Source organism: Cherax quadricarinatus, chromosome 28 (assembly GCF_038502225.1).
Source record: "Cherax quadricarinatus isolate ZL_2023a chromosome 28, ASM3850222v1, whole genome shotgun sequence".
Lineage (NCBI taxonomy): Eukaryota > Metazoa > Arthropoda > Malacostraca > Decapoda > Parastacidae > Cherax > Cherax quadricarinatus.
This window is the reverse complement of record NC_091319.1, coordinates 21863125-21876692: the sequence shown is the minus strand read 5'-3', so window position 1 is coordinate 21876692 and position 13568 is coordinate 21863125. Positions and strand designations below refer to the sequence as shown.

General features: G+C 37.5%; 1 protein-coding gene across 8 annotated transcripts in view; it reads left to right on the top strand.

Moving 5' to 3' along the window:
• The window catches only part of LOC128693175 (gamma-tubulin complex component 6), a 464079-nt gene that overhangs the window by 438304 nt on the left and 12207 nt on the right, over positions 1-13568 (top strand). For 6 of the 8 annotated variants that reach the window (XM_070089457.1, XM_070089462.1, XM_070089461.1 and 3 more), the window contains 2 exons: positions 4461-4570; positions 8779-8978. In XM_070089457.1, coding sequence (XP_069945558.1) covers positions 4461-4570; positions 8779-8978 — 310 coding nt within the window. Of the gene's footprint in view, positions 1-4460; positions 4571-8778; positions 8979-11545; positions 11578-13568 lie in introns of those variants that run through there. The other 2 variants (XM_070089460.1, XM_070089463.1) reach the window with 2 other exon arrangements.

Genomic DNA, 13568 nt, shown 5'->3' with positions numbered 1-13568 from the left:
TACAGATCTCACGGAGAATGTAAACAAACTGGGTGGGGCGTGGTGACCGTATTAGAAAGTCAGGTGGGGGGGCCGTATAGAGAGTTTTGGTCATAATTTGAAATGACCATATTAGTGGAACGCCATAAAGGAAAATGCCGTAAAGCGGGGCCCTACTGTACAGCACAAGTCTTTCAATATACTACAGTGGAACTTCAGTTGTCGAACGGACTAGTTGTTGACAAACTGGTTTTCAAACAAGGAATTCAGTCCTGGTTTTCAGTCCTGAGCGTTGTCAGTCAATGACCGACAACGCTCAGATTACGTGATCACTAGACAGAGTCCACAGCGTGGGTCTCAGTCAGTATAGTGACTAACGCACATGCTGTAAACATCTCTTGCTGTGCATCTTGTGAGGGTAATGAAACCAAAAGTACGAAATTTGATGGAAAACTTACAAAATTATGCTATCGCAAAATTAGTTCAGCGATATTTATGCATCAGCGATTTCACCCACTTTGAGCCCTATTTTGGGCCAGTTCCATTGTTCCATTTGCCCAAACTCATAGCCATTTTGCTAGAACTCCTTTTATTCTATCAAATAAGTACATTTCAACCTATTTCAACTACCCAGTAAAGTGATCTGAAATTACTAATTTGGCCACTTTCACACAAAATTCAAGAAAGGCCAATTTCAGAATAGGGTCCAGCATAAACAATGCAGACATTCTTGGCACTGAAATAGCATTTTACCTGTTCATTAGTCATGTCTCCAGACCCCTCTTATACAGTGGACCCTCGACATTCGATACTAATCCGTTCCTGAGAGCTATCGAATGTCGAAAATATCGAAAGTCGAATTAGTTTTCCCCATAAGAAATAATGGAAATCAAATTAATCCGTGCAAGACACCCAAAAGTATGAAAAAAAAAAATTTACCACAGGAAATATTAAGTTTAATGCAATAGAATAATTACAATAACAACAATAACAATAGAATAATTGACACTTACCTTTAATGAAGATCTGGTGATGATTGAAGGGATGGGAGGAGGGGAGAGTGTCGAGTTGTTACTGTTTAGAAGGGGAATCCCCTTCCATTAGGACTTGCAAGTCCTTTTCCGAGATTACTTCCCTTCTTCTTTTAATACCACCAGGACCAGCTTGAGTCACTGGACCTCTGTCACCATTCCTTTAAGATTTGTCTAAAATGGGCCATAACATTGTCATTGTAACAGTCACCAGCATGGCTTGCAATAGCTGTGTTAGGGCAATTTTCATCCATAAAGGTTTGCAGTTCAACCCACTTTGCACACATTTCCTTAATTTTTGAAGTAGGCACAATGGAGTCCACAACTGGCATAGGCTTCTCAGGGTTAACTCCAAACCCTTCAAAATCTTTCTTAATTTCCATGCTAATTCTCACCCTTTTTACCACAGGGTTGGCACTAGAAGCTTTCTTGGGGCCCATGGTGACTTATTTTGCAGAAACAAGCACCAAAAACAGTGATAATATGGAATGTACCGAATGTATCCTTAGATGCGCGCACACTGGCTGGCTTGTAAACACTGGCACACACGGGGCAGTTCAGGCCACACTGTTGGGTAGACTTCAGGATGTACATGTTTATAGAGGGGCCACAGATATATCAGATCACTTTTTAGTTGTGGCTACAGTGAGAATAAAAGGTAGATGGGATACAAGGAAAATGGAAGCAGCAAGTAAGAGAGAGGTGAAGGTTTATAAACTGAAGGAGGAGGCAGTTAGGGTAAGATATAAAAAACTGTTGGAGGACAGATGGGCTAGTGTGAGTATAGGCTACGGGGTAGAAGATGTATGGGGTAAGTTTAAGAATATAGTGTTAGTGTTCAGAAGTAGTTTGTGGTTACAAAAAAGTGAGTGTGGGAGGGAAGAAGAGTGATTGGTGGAATGATGATATAAAGAGAGTAGTAAGAGAGAAAAAGTTAGCATATGAGAGATTTTTACAAAGTAGAAGTGATGCAAAGAGGAAGGAGTATATGGAAAGAAAACGAGAGGTTAAGAGAGTGGGGAAGCACTGCAAAAAGAGAGCAAATGAGAGGGTGGGCGATATGTTATCAACAAATTTTGTTGAAAATAAGAAAAAGTTTTGGAGTGAGATTAATAAGTTGGGAACAAATGAATTCGTTAGTTAAAAATAGGAGAGGAGAGTTATTAAGCAGAGAGTTAGGGGTATTGAGAAGATGGAGGGAATATTTTGAGGAATTGTTAAATGCTAAATGTGATTTTGTGTATAGGGCAAGGAGGAATAACATCTTATAGGAGCGAGGAAGAACTAGTTGTAAGTGTGGGGTGAGTGTGTGGGGCAGTGGGTAGAATGAAAGGGTGTAAAGCAGCTGGCAGCTGGGATTGATGGGATAAAGATAGAAATGATAAAAGCAGGTGGGGATATAGTTTTGGAGTGGTTAGTGCTTTTATCTAATAAATGTATGGAAGAGGGTAAGGTACCTAGGGATTGGCAGAGAGCATGTATATTTCCCTTGTATAAAAGCAAAGGGGACAAAAGAGAGAGTAAAAATTATAGGGAAATAAATATGTTGAGTATACCTGGTAAAGTGTATGGTAGAATTATTATTGAAAGAATTAAGAGTAAGATGGAGAGCAGGATAGCAGATGAACAAGGAGACTTTAGGAAGGGTAGGGGGTGTGTAGACCAAGTGTTTGTAGTGAAACATATAGGTGAACAGTATTTAGATAAGGGTGAAGATGTTTTTGTGGTATTTATGGATTTGGAAAAGGTGTATGATAGGTTGGATAGGATTGCAGTGTGGCAGATGTTAAAAATGTATGGAATAGGAGGTAGGTTAGTGAAAGCAGTCAAGAGTCTTTACAAGGATAGTGAGGCTCAGGTTAGAGTATGCTTGTGAGAGGGAGATTATTTCCCAGTAAAAGTAGGCCTTAGACAGGGATGTGTGATGTCACCATGGTTGTTCAATATATTTGTAGATGGAGTTGTAAGAGAAGTGAATGCTCGGGTGTTGGCAAGAGGTGTGGGGTTAAAAGATAAAGAATCTAACACAAAGTGGGAGTTGTCACAGTTGCTTTTTGCTGATAACACTGTGCTTTTGGGAGATTCTGAAGAGAAGTTGCAGAGGTTTGTTGATGAGTTTGGTAGAGTATGTAAAAGAAGGAAATTAAAAGTGAATGTAGGAAAGAGTAAGGTGATGTGGATAACCAAAAATTTGGGTTACAGAAGATTGGATATCAGATTGGAGGGAGAGAGTATGGTATTCAGATATTTGGGAGTGGACGTGTCAGCAGGTGGGTCTATGAAAGATGAGGTGAATCATAGAATCGATGAGGGGGGAAAAGATGAGCGGTGCACTGGGGAGTCTGTAGAGACAAAGAACTTTGTCCATGAAAGCTAAGAGGGGAATGTATGAGAGCATAGCTATACCAACACTCTTGTATGGGTGTGAGGCGTGGGTGGTGAATGTTGCAACAAGGAGAAGACTGGAGGCAGTGGAGATATGTGTTGTGTGAATATATTGCAGAGAATCCATAGTTTGGAGATTAGGAGGAGGTGCAGGATTACCAAACTGTTATCCAGAGGGCTGAGGAGGGGTTATTGAGATGGTTTGGATATGTAGAGAGGATGGAATAAAATAAAATGACTTTGAGAGGGCATAAATCTGTAGTGGAGTGAAGGCATGGTAGGGGTCGGCCTAGGAAAGGTTGGAAGGAGGGTGTAAAGGAGGTTTTGTGTGTGAGGGGCTTGGGCTTCCAGCAAGCATGCATGAGCATGTTAGATAGGAGCAAATGGAGAGAAATGGTTTTTAGGACTTGACATGTTGGAGTGTAAGCAAGGTAACATTTATGAAGGGATTCAGGGAAACCAGCAAGCTGGACTTGTTTCCTGGAAATGGGAAGTATGGTATACAAATAACCCGCACATAAAAGAGAGGAGCTTACAACGACGTTTCGGTCTGACTGGACCATTTACAAAGTCATACTAACAAAAAGGAGAGTGGGAAGGGTATATATAAGCAGCAGCAGCCGCCGCCGGCGGTCAAATACTAAGAAAGAGGAGCACTGCAAGAGAGCTAGGTGCCCACAGAGGGTAAGAGCAAGAACACTGAGGAGAAGAAAAAATTAAATATATAAAGAAGGAACAAATACACAGTGCAAAAGAAAGACAGGACGAAGGAGAAAAAGGAAAGGGGAAGATGGAGAAGATGAAAAAGGAGGAATCAGGTTAGGTCACGGGTGTCCAGTCACAGTGTTGTGCCTTTTTTTTTTTTTGTTATTTATGGGAAGTACAGTGCCAGCACTCTGAAGGAGGGGTATTAGTTTTGCAGTTTTATAACTGTAGTGTAAGCATGCCTCTGGCAAGACAGCGATTGAGTGAATGATGAAAGTTTTTCTTTTTCAGGCCACCCTACCTTGGTGGGTAATGGCAAATGTGTTAATAAAAAAAATTAAGATATATTCTGTTTTTTAGGTTCACCAGATCAGCTGGAGCAAATTTGAACAAAAGTTACATGAAAAGGTATCATCCTTAGATGACTTGTATGACCTTCACAGGTCCCTAGTCACCTCCATTAACTCAAGGTAAGAGATTTTAATATGAAAATTAACCATTGGAGATGAAAAGTATGTTGTATTGAGGTTACAGAAAGGATACACACACAATAAAGAAATTGGAAGGAAATTGTGACTCGGTAAAAATAGGAAATTTTATGAGTAGATGATGTTCTTTGGTATGTTGGGATAATAATTGGTTAAATCAAGTATATGATAAAATATACCTGTAGTAAGAAATTTCTTTGAGAGAAAGTCACAATTATACTGTTTTTAACCTGTAAACGGTCCAAAATGTATATATACGTTCACTACCCCAGTGCCCCGAATATTTTGAAAAATAAAAAAATAGTTTTTTTTTTTATGTAAATAAAGAGCACATTTTTCTAAGTGTTATAGGATAAACAAAAAAAATAGGGTCAGTACTTACAAAGATATGAGGCCAAGAAGTTGGCAATGGATGCTCACGTGACAGCATCATCCTGCCACTTGCAGAAGTGTTGCCGATATACATTTTTTCTATTTTTCATATTACAGTGGACCCCCGGTTCACCTTATTAATCCGTTCCTGAGAGCTCAACGTAAAGCAAAATTATCGGAAAGCGAATCAATTTTCCCCATAAGAAATAATGGAAATCAAATTAATCCATGCAAGACACCCAAAAGTATGAAAAAAAAAACTTTTACCACATGAAATATTAAGTTTAATGCAATAGAATAATTACAATAATAATAACAACAATAGAATAATTGACACTTACCTTTAACCCTTTGAGGGTTTCGGACGTACTAGTACGGCTTATGACCCAGGGTTTTTGACGTACTAGTACGCCTAAATTCTAGCGCCCTCAAATCTAGTGGGAGAAAGCTGGTAGGCCTCCATATGAAAGAATGGGTCTATGTGGTCAGTGTGTACAGTATAAAAAAAATCCTGCAGCACACAGCGCATAATGAGAAAAAAAAACTTTGACCGTTTTTTTTTGGAATAAAACAGTGACTTTGCACTGTATTTTCATATGGTATTTATTGTTGTATTCTAGTTTTCTTGGTCTCATTTTATAGAATGGAAGGCATATCACAGAAATTGAGATGATCTTGACTGGTTTTACAATGAAAAGTACCTTGAAATTGAGCTCAAAGTAGCAGAAATGTTCGATTTTTACCAAAGTTCAAAAGTAAACAAATCATGCCAAGCGTCCAATACATGTCAACTGGTGAGTCTAATATTCTTTTGCAACTGCGCCAATATGATTCATACTATTTTTTACACTAATGCCGTAGTCTGCATAACAGTAAATCTTCTATTTTTTGTGAGAATAAAAATTCAAAGGGGACAGCTAAAGAATGTAAGAGGGGCCTTGAGACATGACTAATGAACAGAGGAAATATCATTTTAGTGCCAGGAATGTATTTCTTGTTTGTTCTGGACCCTATCTGGAAATTGGCATCTTTTGAAATTTGTGTGAAATTGGCAAAATTGCTAAATTCTGACCACTGTACTGGATAGTTGAAATTGGTAAATGTGTGGTTTCTTGCACTCATTCAATAGAAAAAATGGAGTTCTAGCAAAATATTCATGTTTTCTGTCGACTAGCACAGTGGAACTGGCCAAAAATGGGGCTCAAAGTGGGCAAAATCGCTGATCTGTAAACATCGCCGAGACCGCTAACTTCGCGAGAGCATAATTCCGGAAGTTTTCCATCAAATTTCATATTCTTGGTGTCATTATGATCGGGAAAAGATTCTCTATCTTTTCATAAGATTTTTTTTTTTTTTTTTTTTAAATTTGGCCGACCCTGAGAACAAGTCTCGGAGAGGGCCTGTCGACCCTCAAAGGGTTAATGAAGATCTGGTGATGATTGATGGGATGGGAGGAGGGGAGAGTGTTGAAGTTTTTAATGTTTAGAAGGGGAATCCCCCTCCATTAGGACTTGAGGTAGCAAGTCCTTTTCCGGGGTTACTTCCCTTCTTCTTTTAATGCCACTAGGACCAGCTTGAGAGTCACTGGACTTCTGTCGCACAACATGTCTGTCCATAGAGGCCTGTACCTCTCGTTCCTTTATGACTTTCCTAAAGTCGTTCACAACATTGTCAATGTAATAGTCACCAGCACGGCTTGCAATAGCTGTGTTAGGGTGATTTTCATCCATGAAGGCTTGCAGTTCAACCCACTGTGCACACATTTCCTTAATTTTTGAAGTAGGCACAATGGATTCCACAACTGGCATAGGCTTCTCAGGGTTAGCCCCAAACCCTTCAAAATCTTTCTTAATTTCCATACTAATTCTCACCCTTTTTACCACAGAGTTGGCACTAGAAGCTTTCTTGGGGCCCATGGTGACTTATTTTGCAGAAACAAGCACCAAAAACAGTGATAATATGGAATGTACCGAATGTATCCTTAGATGCGCGCACACTGGCTGGCTTGTAAACCCTGGCACACACGGGGCAGTTCAGGCCACACGTGGACACGTCTTGTAGGAATCGTATCGCATACCGGCTTTTGTAACGGGAACCAAGGCAAATTTTTTGCGATATAATGCTTCGGATACCGGATTTATCGGATACCGATGACTTCGCGAACTGGGGGTCCGCTGTATTTTATATAATTTTTAAGTTCTGATAATTACAATTTATAGTAGTACTTGTCATTTCATAACCAATCTTTGTTCTGACACTAGTATTAGGTACTGAAATTGTACTCAAATTGTCAAACACACTGACAGGTGGACATTTACACCTGCCTTGGCCATTTACTCTTGTCTTGGAATATGTACAAAGTATTTATAGGTTCCAGCAATTTTTGGATATGTGGAAGTATTTAATAATAATGAGGAGGAGGAGGAGGAGAAGAATACGTAATAATAATAATAATAGGTAATAAGTTCTTTTGAAGCATGAAAAACAGTCCACCCCTGACAGTGATGTGATAAGATGAGATAACATTTGATAAGAGCTGATGTTTGATGAGCATACAGGAGGGTGCAGTGATAAGACTTGATAAGAAAAGATTAGAGGTGACATATGATGAGCATCGGTCCTGCTTTGTTTTCACTGGTACACAAACATGTCTGTCTGTCTATTTGTCTGTCAAGCCCCCTGTCTATCCATCTAGCTCTTTGCCTCAGAGAGAGCCACAAGACTGCGTCATCACGTTTACTCACATCTTCAAGCAGAGTATAGCACTTTTTCTGGATTTTTTGGGTTATCCTAGGTAATTTACACTATGTATACTTGTATTTATGTGTACCTGTGAGACAGAGATAGACAGAGACAGATTGAAAGAGATAGACAGAGACAGATTGAAAGAGATAGACAGAGACAGATAGAGACAAAGATAGACAGACAGAGATAGAGACAAAGATAGACAGACAGAGATAGAGACAGGGATACAGACCCTAAATTTAGGGTTAACATCGCTTTCCTCTTAAAAGGGGAGTGTTAATATGACATTACATCAGTAAATCCTTGGTGTTTGCCTCACTGTTTGCTCGAGTTGGTGCTCAATTTAACTGGCGCTTCCATAGGGCACTAAGTGGTCCCAGATTTTTTTAATATGGTGCACACCGAGTGTTAAGACCCATTCTATGCTGACCAGGCATCTCGGGCCAATCGTGCCAAATTTGGAGGCAGGAAAATTAAAATGTATATATACGTTTGGGGCGCTGGGGGTAAGAATGTACATATACCTTTGCACCGTTTAGGGGTTAATAGTTTGTATTTTCTTTTCATTTTTAACAAATTTGCTATCTCCCACTGACACAGAGTAACCTGAAAAACGGAAACACATTCACCAATAATTTCAATAGCTTGATAGAGGTACACAGACATCACCATTCAATTGACCCTCTGAACTGCAACAGGAATTACTAATGCAACCAATTTTTACAAAGGATGTAAAAATACAATTAAAAATTTGCAATATTGCCTAAAAATTTTCCCTGTATCTTAGCTTTTACACAGATAACCAGTATCAGAATCTAAATAAGGTTAGCTAGTTCCTTATACCATTTTACTTGCTTATCTCAGAAATCTTACCTGTTGACTTTTTAGTTTTGCATAAAATTGAATAAAAATTTTACAACCATTTTCAAACTGCAGATCTTTTGTTTAGATTGAATTTAAAATAGTCAATGCAGATAGTTTATTCATCATTATTATGTGGCATCTTTGAGTAGGCATTGATTCTTACTAAATTTATTAGCATGTTGTCTTTTACCTTTACTCTTTTTTTTTAGATGCTTCCTGACACATAATGGTGCTGTGGTTCAAAAACTTGTGCGGGATGTGTTCTCACTGATGCAACGCTTCCGTTCACAATACCTCTCCCATTCCTGGCAAGCTAACACTCAGTCTGGTGTGATGGAGCATCCTGGGTACACTGCTCTTAGGACAACATATCAAGAGTTTCAGAAACATTCTTCGTTTCTACATAAATGTAAGCAAATTTTGTTTCTGCAGTTATTTAATCCTCATCTTCTGTACTGCACTTTCTCAGAAAACTTGGAAATATTTTATTTCATTACATTTATAACCCACAGTATTTTTTGTGGGGTGACATTGATTCCCCACTGAAGAGCTATAGTGAAAATTATTTTTAGCTCTTTATTATATAGTCTTTCTTTTCACATTAATTTAGAGCTACACTATTACAAGCAACACTTTTCTTATAATTATTATTTTTTGTACTTCCTCTCTTCCTTCTAGATATCTGAATTATTATTTAGGCATCCATTACAGCATTAACCCTTTGACTGTCCATCACATAGAACTGTGTCATTGATGCCATGATCTGTCACGTAGATCTACATCATGTGTTCAGCTTACTCAGATAAGCTATGAGCAGGAAATTTTGGCCTAGATATAAGACATTAGGTCTGTGTGGTGAGTGTGCACTGTATACAAAAAAATTCTTCCCCACACAGTGTATGATGGGAAAAGCAAAACTCTGACCTTGTGTTTGATTTAAAATAGTGACTTTGAGGTGTTTTCCAGGATGGTTTTATTGGTTGTTTCTTGGTATCATTTGATAGAATAGAAGACATACTTCTGAAATAGATATGATCTTGGTTGCTGGACAAGAAGTAGCTTGAACTTGGCCTCAAAGTTGTGGAAATATTAGATTTTTGCTGATAATCCTGAAAACCGGTAAGTTCTCCCCTACACCTCCTGGTCTGTTTTATGGGTTAATAGGTCTGATTCAATTACTGGGATGTCATAAACCATGACCAATTACTCCTGGTTATATTTTATTATTTAAGAAATAGGGCAAATCTTTGATTTTTTTGTGTGATGAATTCAAAGTTGATGGCAAGTGTAACCTAGGAAAGGCTTAGGAATATGATTTTTGCACGGAGGAAATCCTTCCTTAGTGCTTGGAATGTCTGCAGTGTTTATTTTGGACTGTTTTTACATTTGAATTTTTTTAAATTTTTGTTGTTGAGGTGGTTCAGGCATTTAGAGAGGATGGAACAAAATAGGATGACATACAGGACATATAAATCTGTAGTGATGTGGTGTAGGGGTCATCCTAGGAAAGGTTAGAGGGAGGGGGGTAAAGGAGGTTTTGTGTATGAGGGGCTTAAACATCCAACATGCATGTGTGAAAGTGTTAGATAGGAATGAGTGGAGGCAAGTGATTTTTTGTGAGCATGGTAACATTTATGGAGGGATTCAGGAAACCAGTTAGCTGAACTTGAGCCCTAGAGGTAGGAAGTGTAGTGCCTGCACTCTGAAGGAGGGGTGGGGATAATTGCAGCTTTGAACTGTAGCATCAGCATCCCTCTTGAAACACAGTGATGGAGTGAGTGATGGTGAAAGTGTTTCTCCTTTTTGGGGGGGTTACCCTACCTTGGTGGGAGATGGCCAGTTTAAAAAAAATAGCCAAATTGCCAAATTCTGTGCACTTTATAGGGTAGTTTTGACAGTTAAATGGGCAGTTTCTTGTGCTCAATCTATAGAAAGGGAGGCATACTAGGAAAATAACCATGAGTTTGACCAAAATGAGCAATAGAATTTACATAAAATAGGACTCAGAAGTCAGTGAAATTGCCGATGCATAAAATGTGCCCAGACCACTAAGTTTGTGCTTGACTTTTGGCTTTTTACCTTTTTCTTTCTCACTTTACTTGATAATTTTTCAAGATAGTCATAAATGTTGTTTAGCTTCCATTTCTAATTTGAAGTTTAAATGTGAATTGTTTCATTTTCTATGCAGCATTTTTTAAATGACCATTTTTTAAATATTTCCTAGCAATTTGTTATTAATTTCCTACAGTTAGAATATTTTTTAATCAGTGTATCAGTAATATACTTTACCTTACAATTCTTATTTATCTTTATTCTATATTTTGTATTGAATAATTATATTATACAGATGTTTGAGATGTATTAATTTTTCTGCTTTTATCTCAGTTTTTCAGTGTATTTTTTATATATTGGTATGTAACTGTACCATAAAATTTCATAGACTTAAGAATTCACACAACAGGTAGAATTTGAACAGTCCTAAAACTAGCAGGCCAGCTTTCTAACCACTACCATGTTGTCCAGCATGTTACACTGGCTCAAGTATTGGCTGCCTAATTTTAGAACTGGCTTGACATGGTTTCATATCCTATGCATTCTGGGTTGTTTACAGTTGTGTTATTAAGATCTCATGAATCATTTATTTCAACATGATAGTTTTTCACTGTAATCAGATTAAAATTAACTGCCCCCAACATTAAGAAAAATTATATGATCTTGTGCAGTTTTTTTTATTGCATCAGAATTTTAGTCTGCAAGAAACTATTTTTGGCAACTGATACTGCTTTGTCTTATAACAGTGCAGCTCTTACAAGGGTAACTGTCTCGACCAATATCTTGATAGTGATAACAGTGTATGTAATGATGGTATAAAAAATTTAAGTATTTTATTCCCCTGATTTTTCAATCATGCTTAGTTAGAAGAAAATTAATGTTTCTTTATAATGTAAATTTCTTAATTCTCTCATTCTCTTGAAGCCCTTCTGGAGGAAGAAGATAAACTACATGAGGTAATGGTTTTTTAACCTTATATGTTTGCTTGCATTGGGCAACTGCAGTCATGCATTTTGAGTATGAAGAAGTCTTAAATTACTGAAGTATGCATACCCTCAGTGGCAAAATTCCTTATAAAAGAGCACTTTTTCTTGGAATTTGAGCTTTTAAATTTTCTCGCCTAAGGAGCTAGTAAGCTAGTACAGTTTAGGAATAAGTCTTATCCAGCCCTAAAACTATTTTATATATCTATATATGATGTGCCATGGTATTGATGAGTATCAACCATTTTTACAATATTTGTATTGATATCAATGATAAAATGACCAATACCAGCCGATACTTTTAAAATATTAATATTACGCGTTTGCTTAAAAATATCAAAATTGACTGACACACTACCTCCTTCAATCAAGAGCCCCTCCAATGAGGGGCTTTTGATTGAAGGAATTGAACCTGACAGCCCTTTCCTTGGACCAAACCTAAATTCTTTCTATGCCCATGAATGCTATATGACCCCTATGGGTTTTGTTCTCCCCATAAATGTAATATTAACCCTTAAAAGGTCCAAACGTATATATACGTTTTTTTCAACATCTGAAAGTATGTAAAAAATTGTAGATCTTTTTTGTTTTACATTTGAAAACATGTAAAAAAAACTTATCTACATTTTTGTTTTTGTTATATTTGAAAATATGTAAAAAAAAATAGATCTACTTTTGTAGCACTATGAATTTGAACGTCGATCTGTTTGGACCATTTAAGGGTTAATACACACAAAAACAAATGCATTGGTTCTGAACTCTTAGGCAACGTGTGGACACAGGAAGGGCATTGTATAAACTGAAACTTATTAGTATTACAGAATTACCCCCCAAAAATGATACTGGTTAGGGTAGTTTCAATAAATTAAATGTGCCATGGTGTAATCTTTGTACTTGACATTGTGGAGAGGGACTGCCAATTCCATATAGTACACTCAGAGGAACTGTACTCTGATAACTAAAATGACCATGCATGCTTAGGGTTATATTTTATTATACAATATTGTATACATAATAGAACTGCTGATTAAACAATTGTTACTGTCTTTCCCAGCAATGGAACAAGAGCATGTAATGTACCAGACAGATAAGACCACCACATTGTTACACCTCATTACACTTGGAACTATTTCGTAGCTAAAACTGGAGGCTCTTTTCTTACCTTACCTACAACTAGATAAAATGTGTAGTCTGGTGAAGACACTGGCTACAGTTTATTTACTGATCAATCTAGTGTAAGAGACTTTGTACTCTGGGTTCCTTGTTTTCTCTTCAACATCAATGTGAGGAGCTTTATTGCCGATAAATAGCCTCATCTTGTTCCAGGAGGGAGGCTCTGCATATTCAACACCATCTTTTTGGTGTTCCACACTTTCGTTGGGTTTTGGTCGAGCCATTGTTCATTACATTTGGTGCCTTTACCGCTTTTCCACCATTTTTGCACAACAGTTGCATAAGGAAAGGGCAGCCAGTGTTGTATTTTAAGGTTAAGTATTGTATGTACAGGTCTCCCTCAACATTCGCGTTTTCAACTTTCGCGGGCTTCACACATTCGCGAATTCCCAACCCCCCAATTCCCAGCCGCCAAATCATATTTAAGTTTACTGCCACGAGTCCTTACTACCCTCCCTCCAACCCCTGCAACTGGCAGCCAGCCCTCCCACCACTGTGGGGTGAGTGCTTTGTTTGTTTATTATTTGCTATTAAACTACAGTATAAATAATGTAAACCCATCCATGACTGCATATTAGAATGGCTATTCAGACAGGTATTGGAAGGCGACATCATGTGTTTACTCTTGAACACAGCAAAGAATCAAACATTTCTGCTACTGCTAATAATAATAATATTAATATAATAATAATAATAATATTAATATAATAATAATAATAATATTATTATTAATATAATAATAATAATATTAATATAATAATAATAAATACGATAGAATTGAAGAAGGAAAT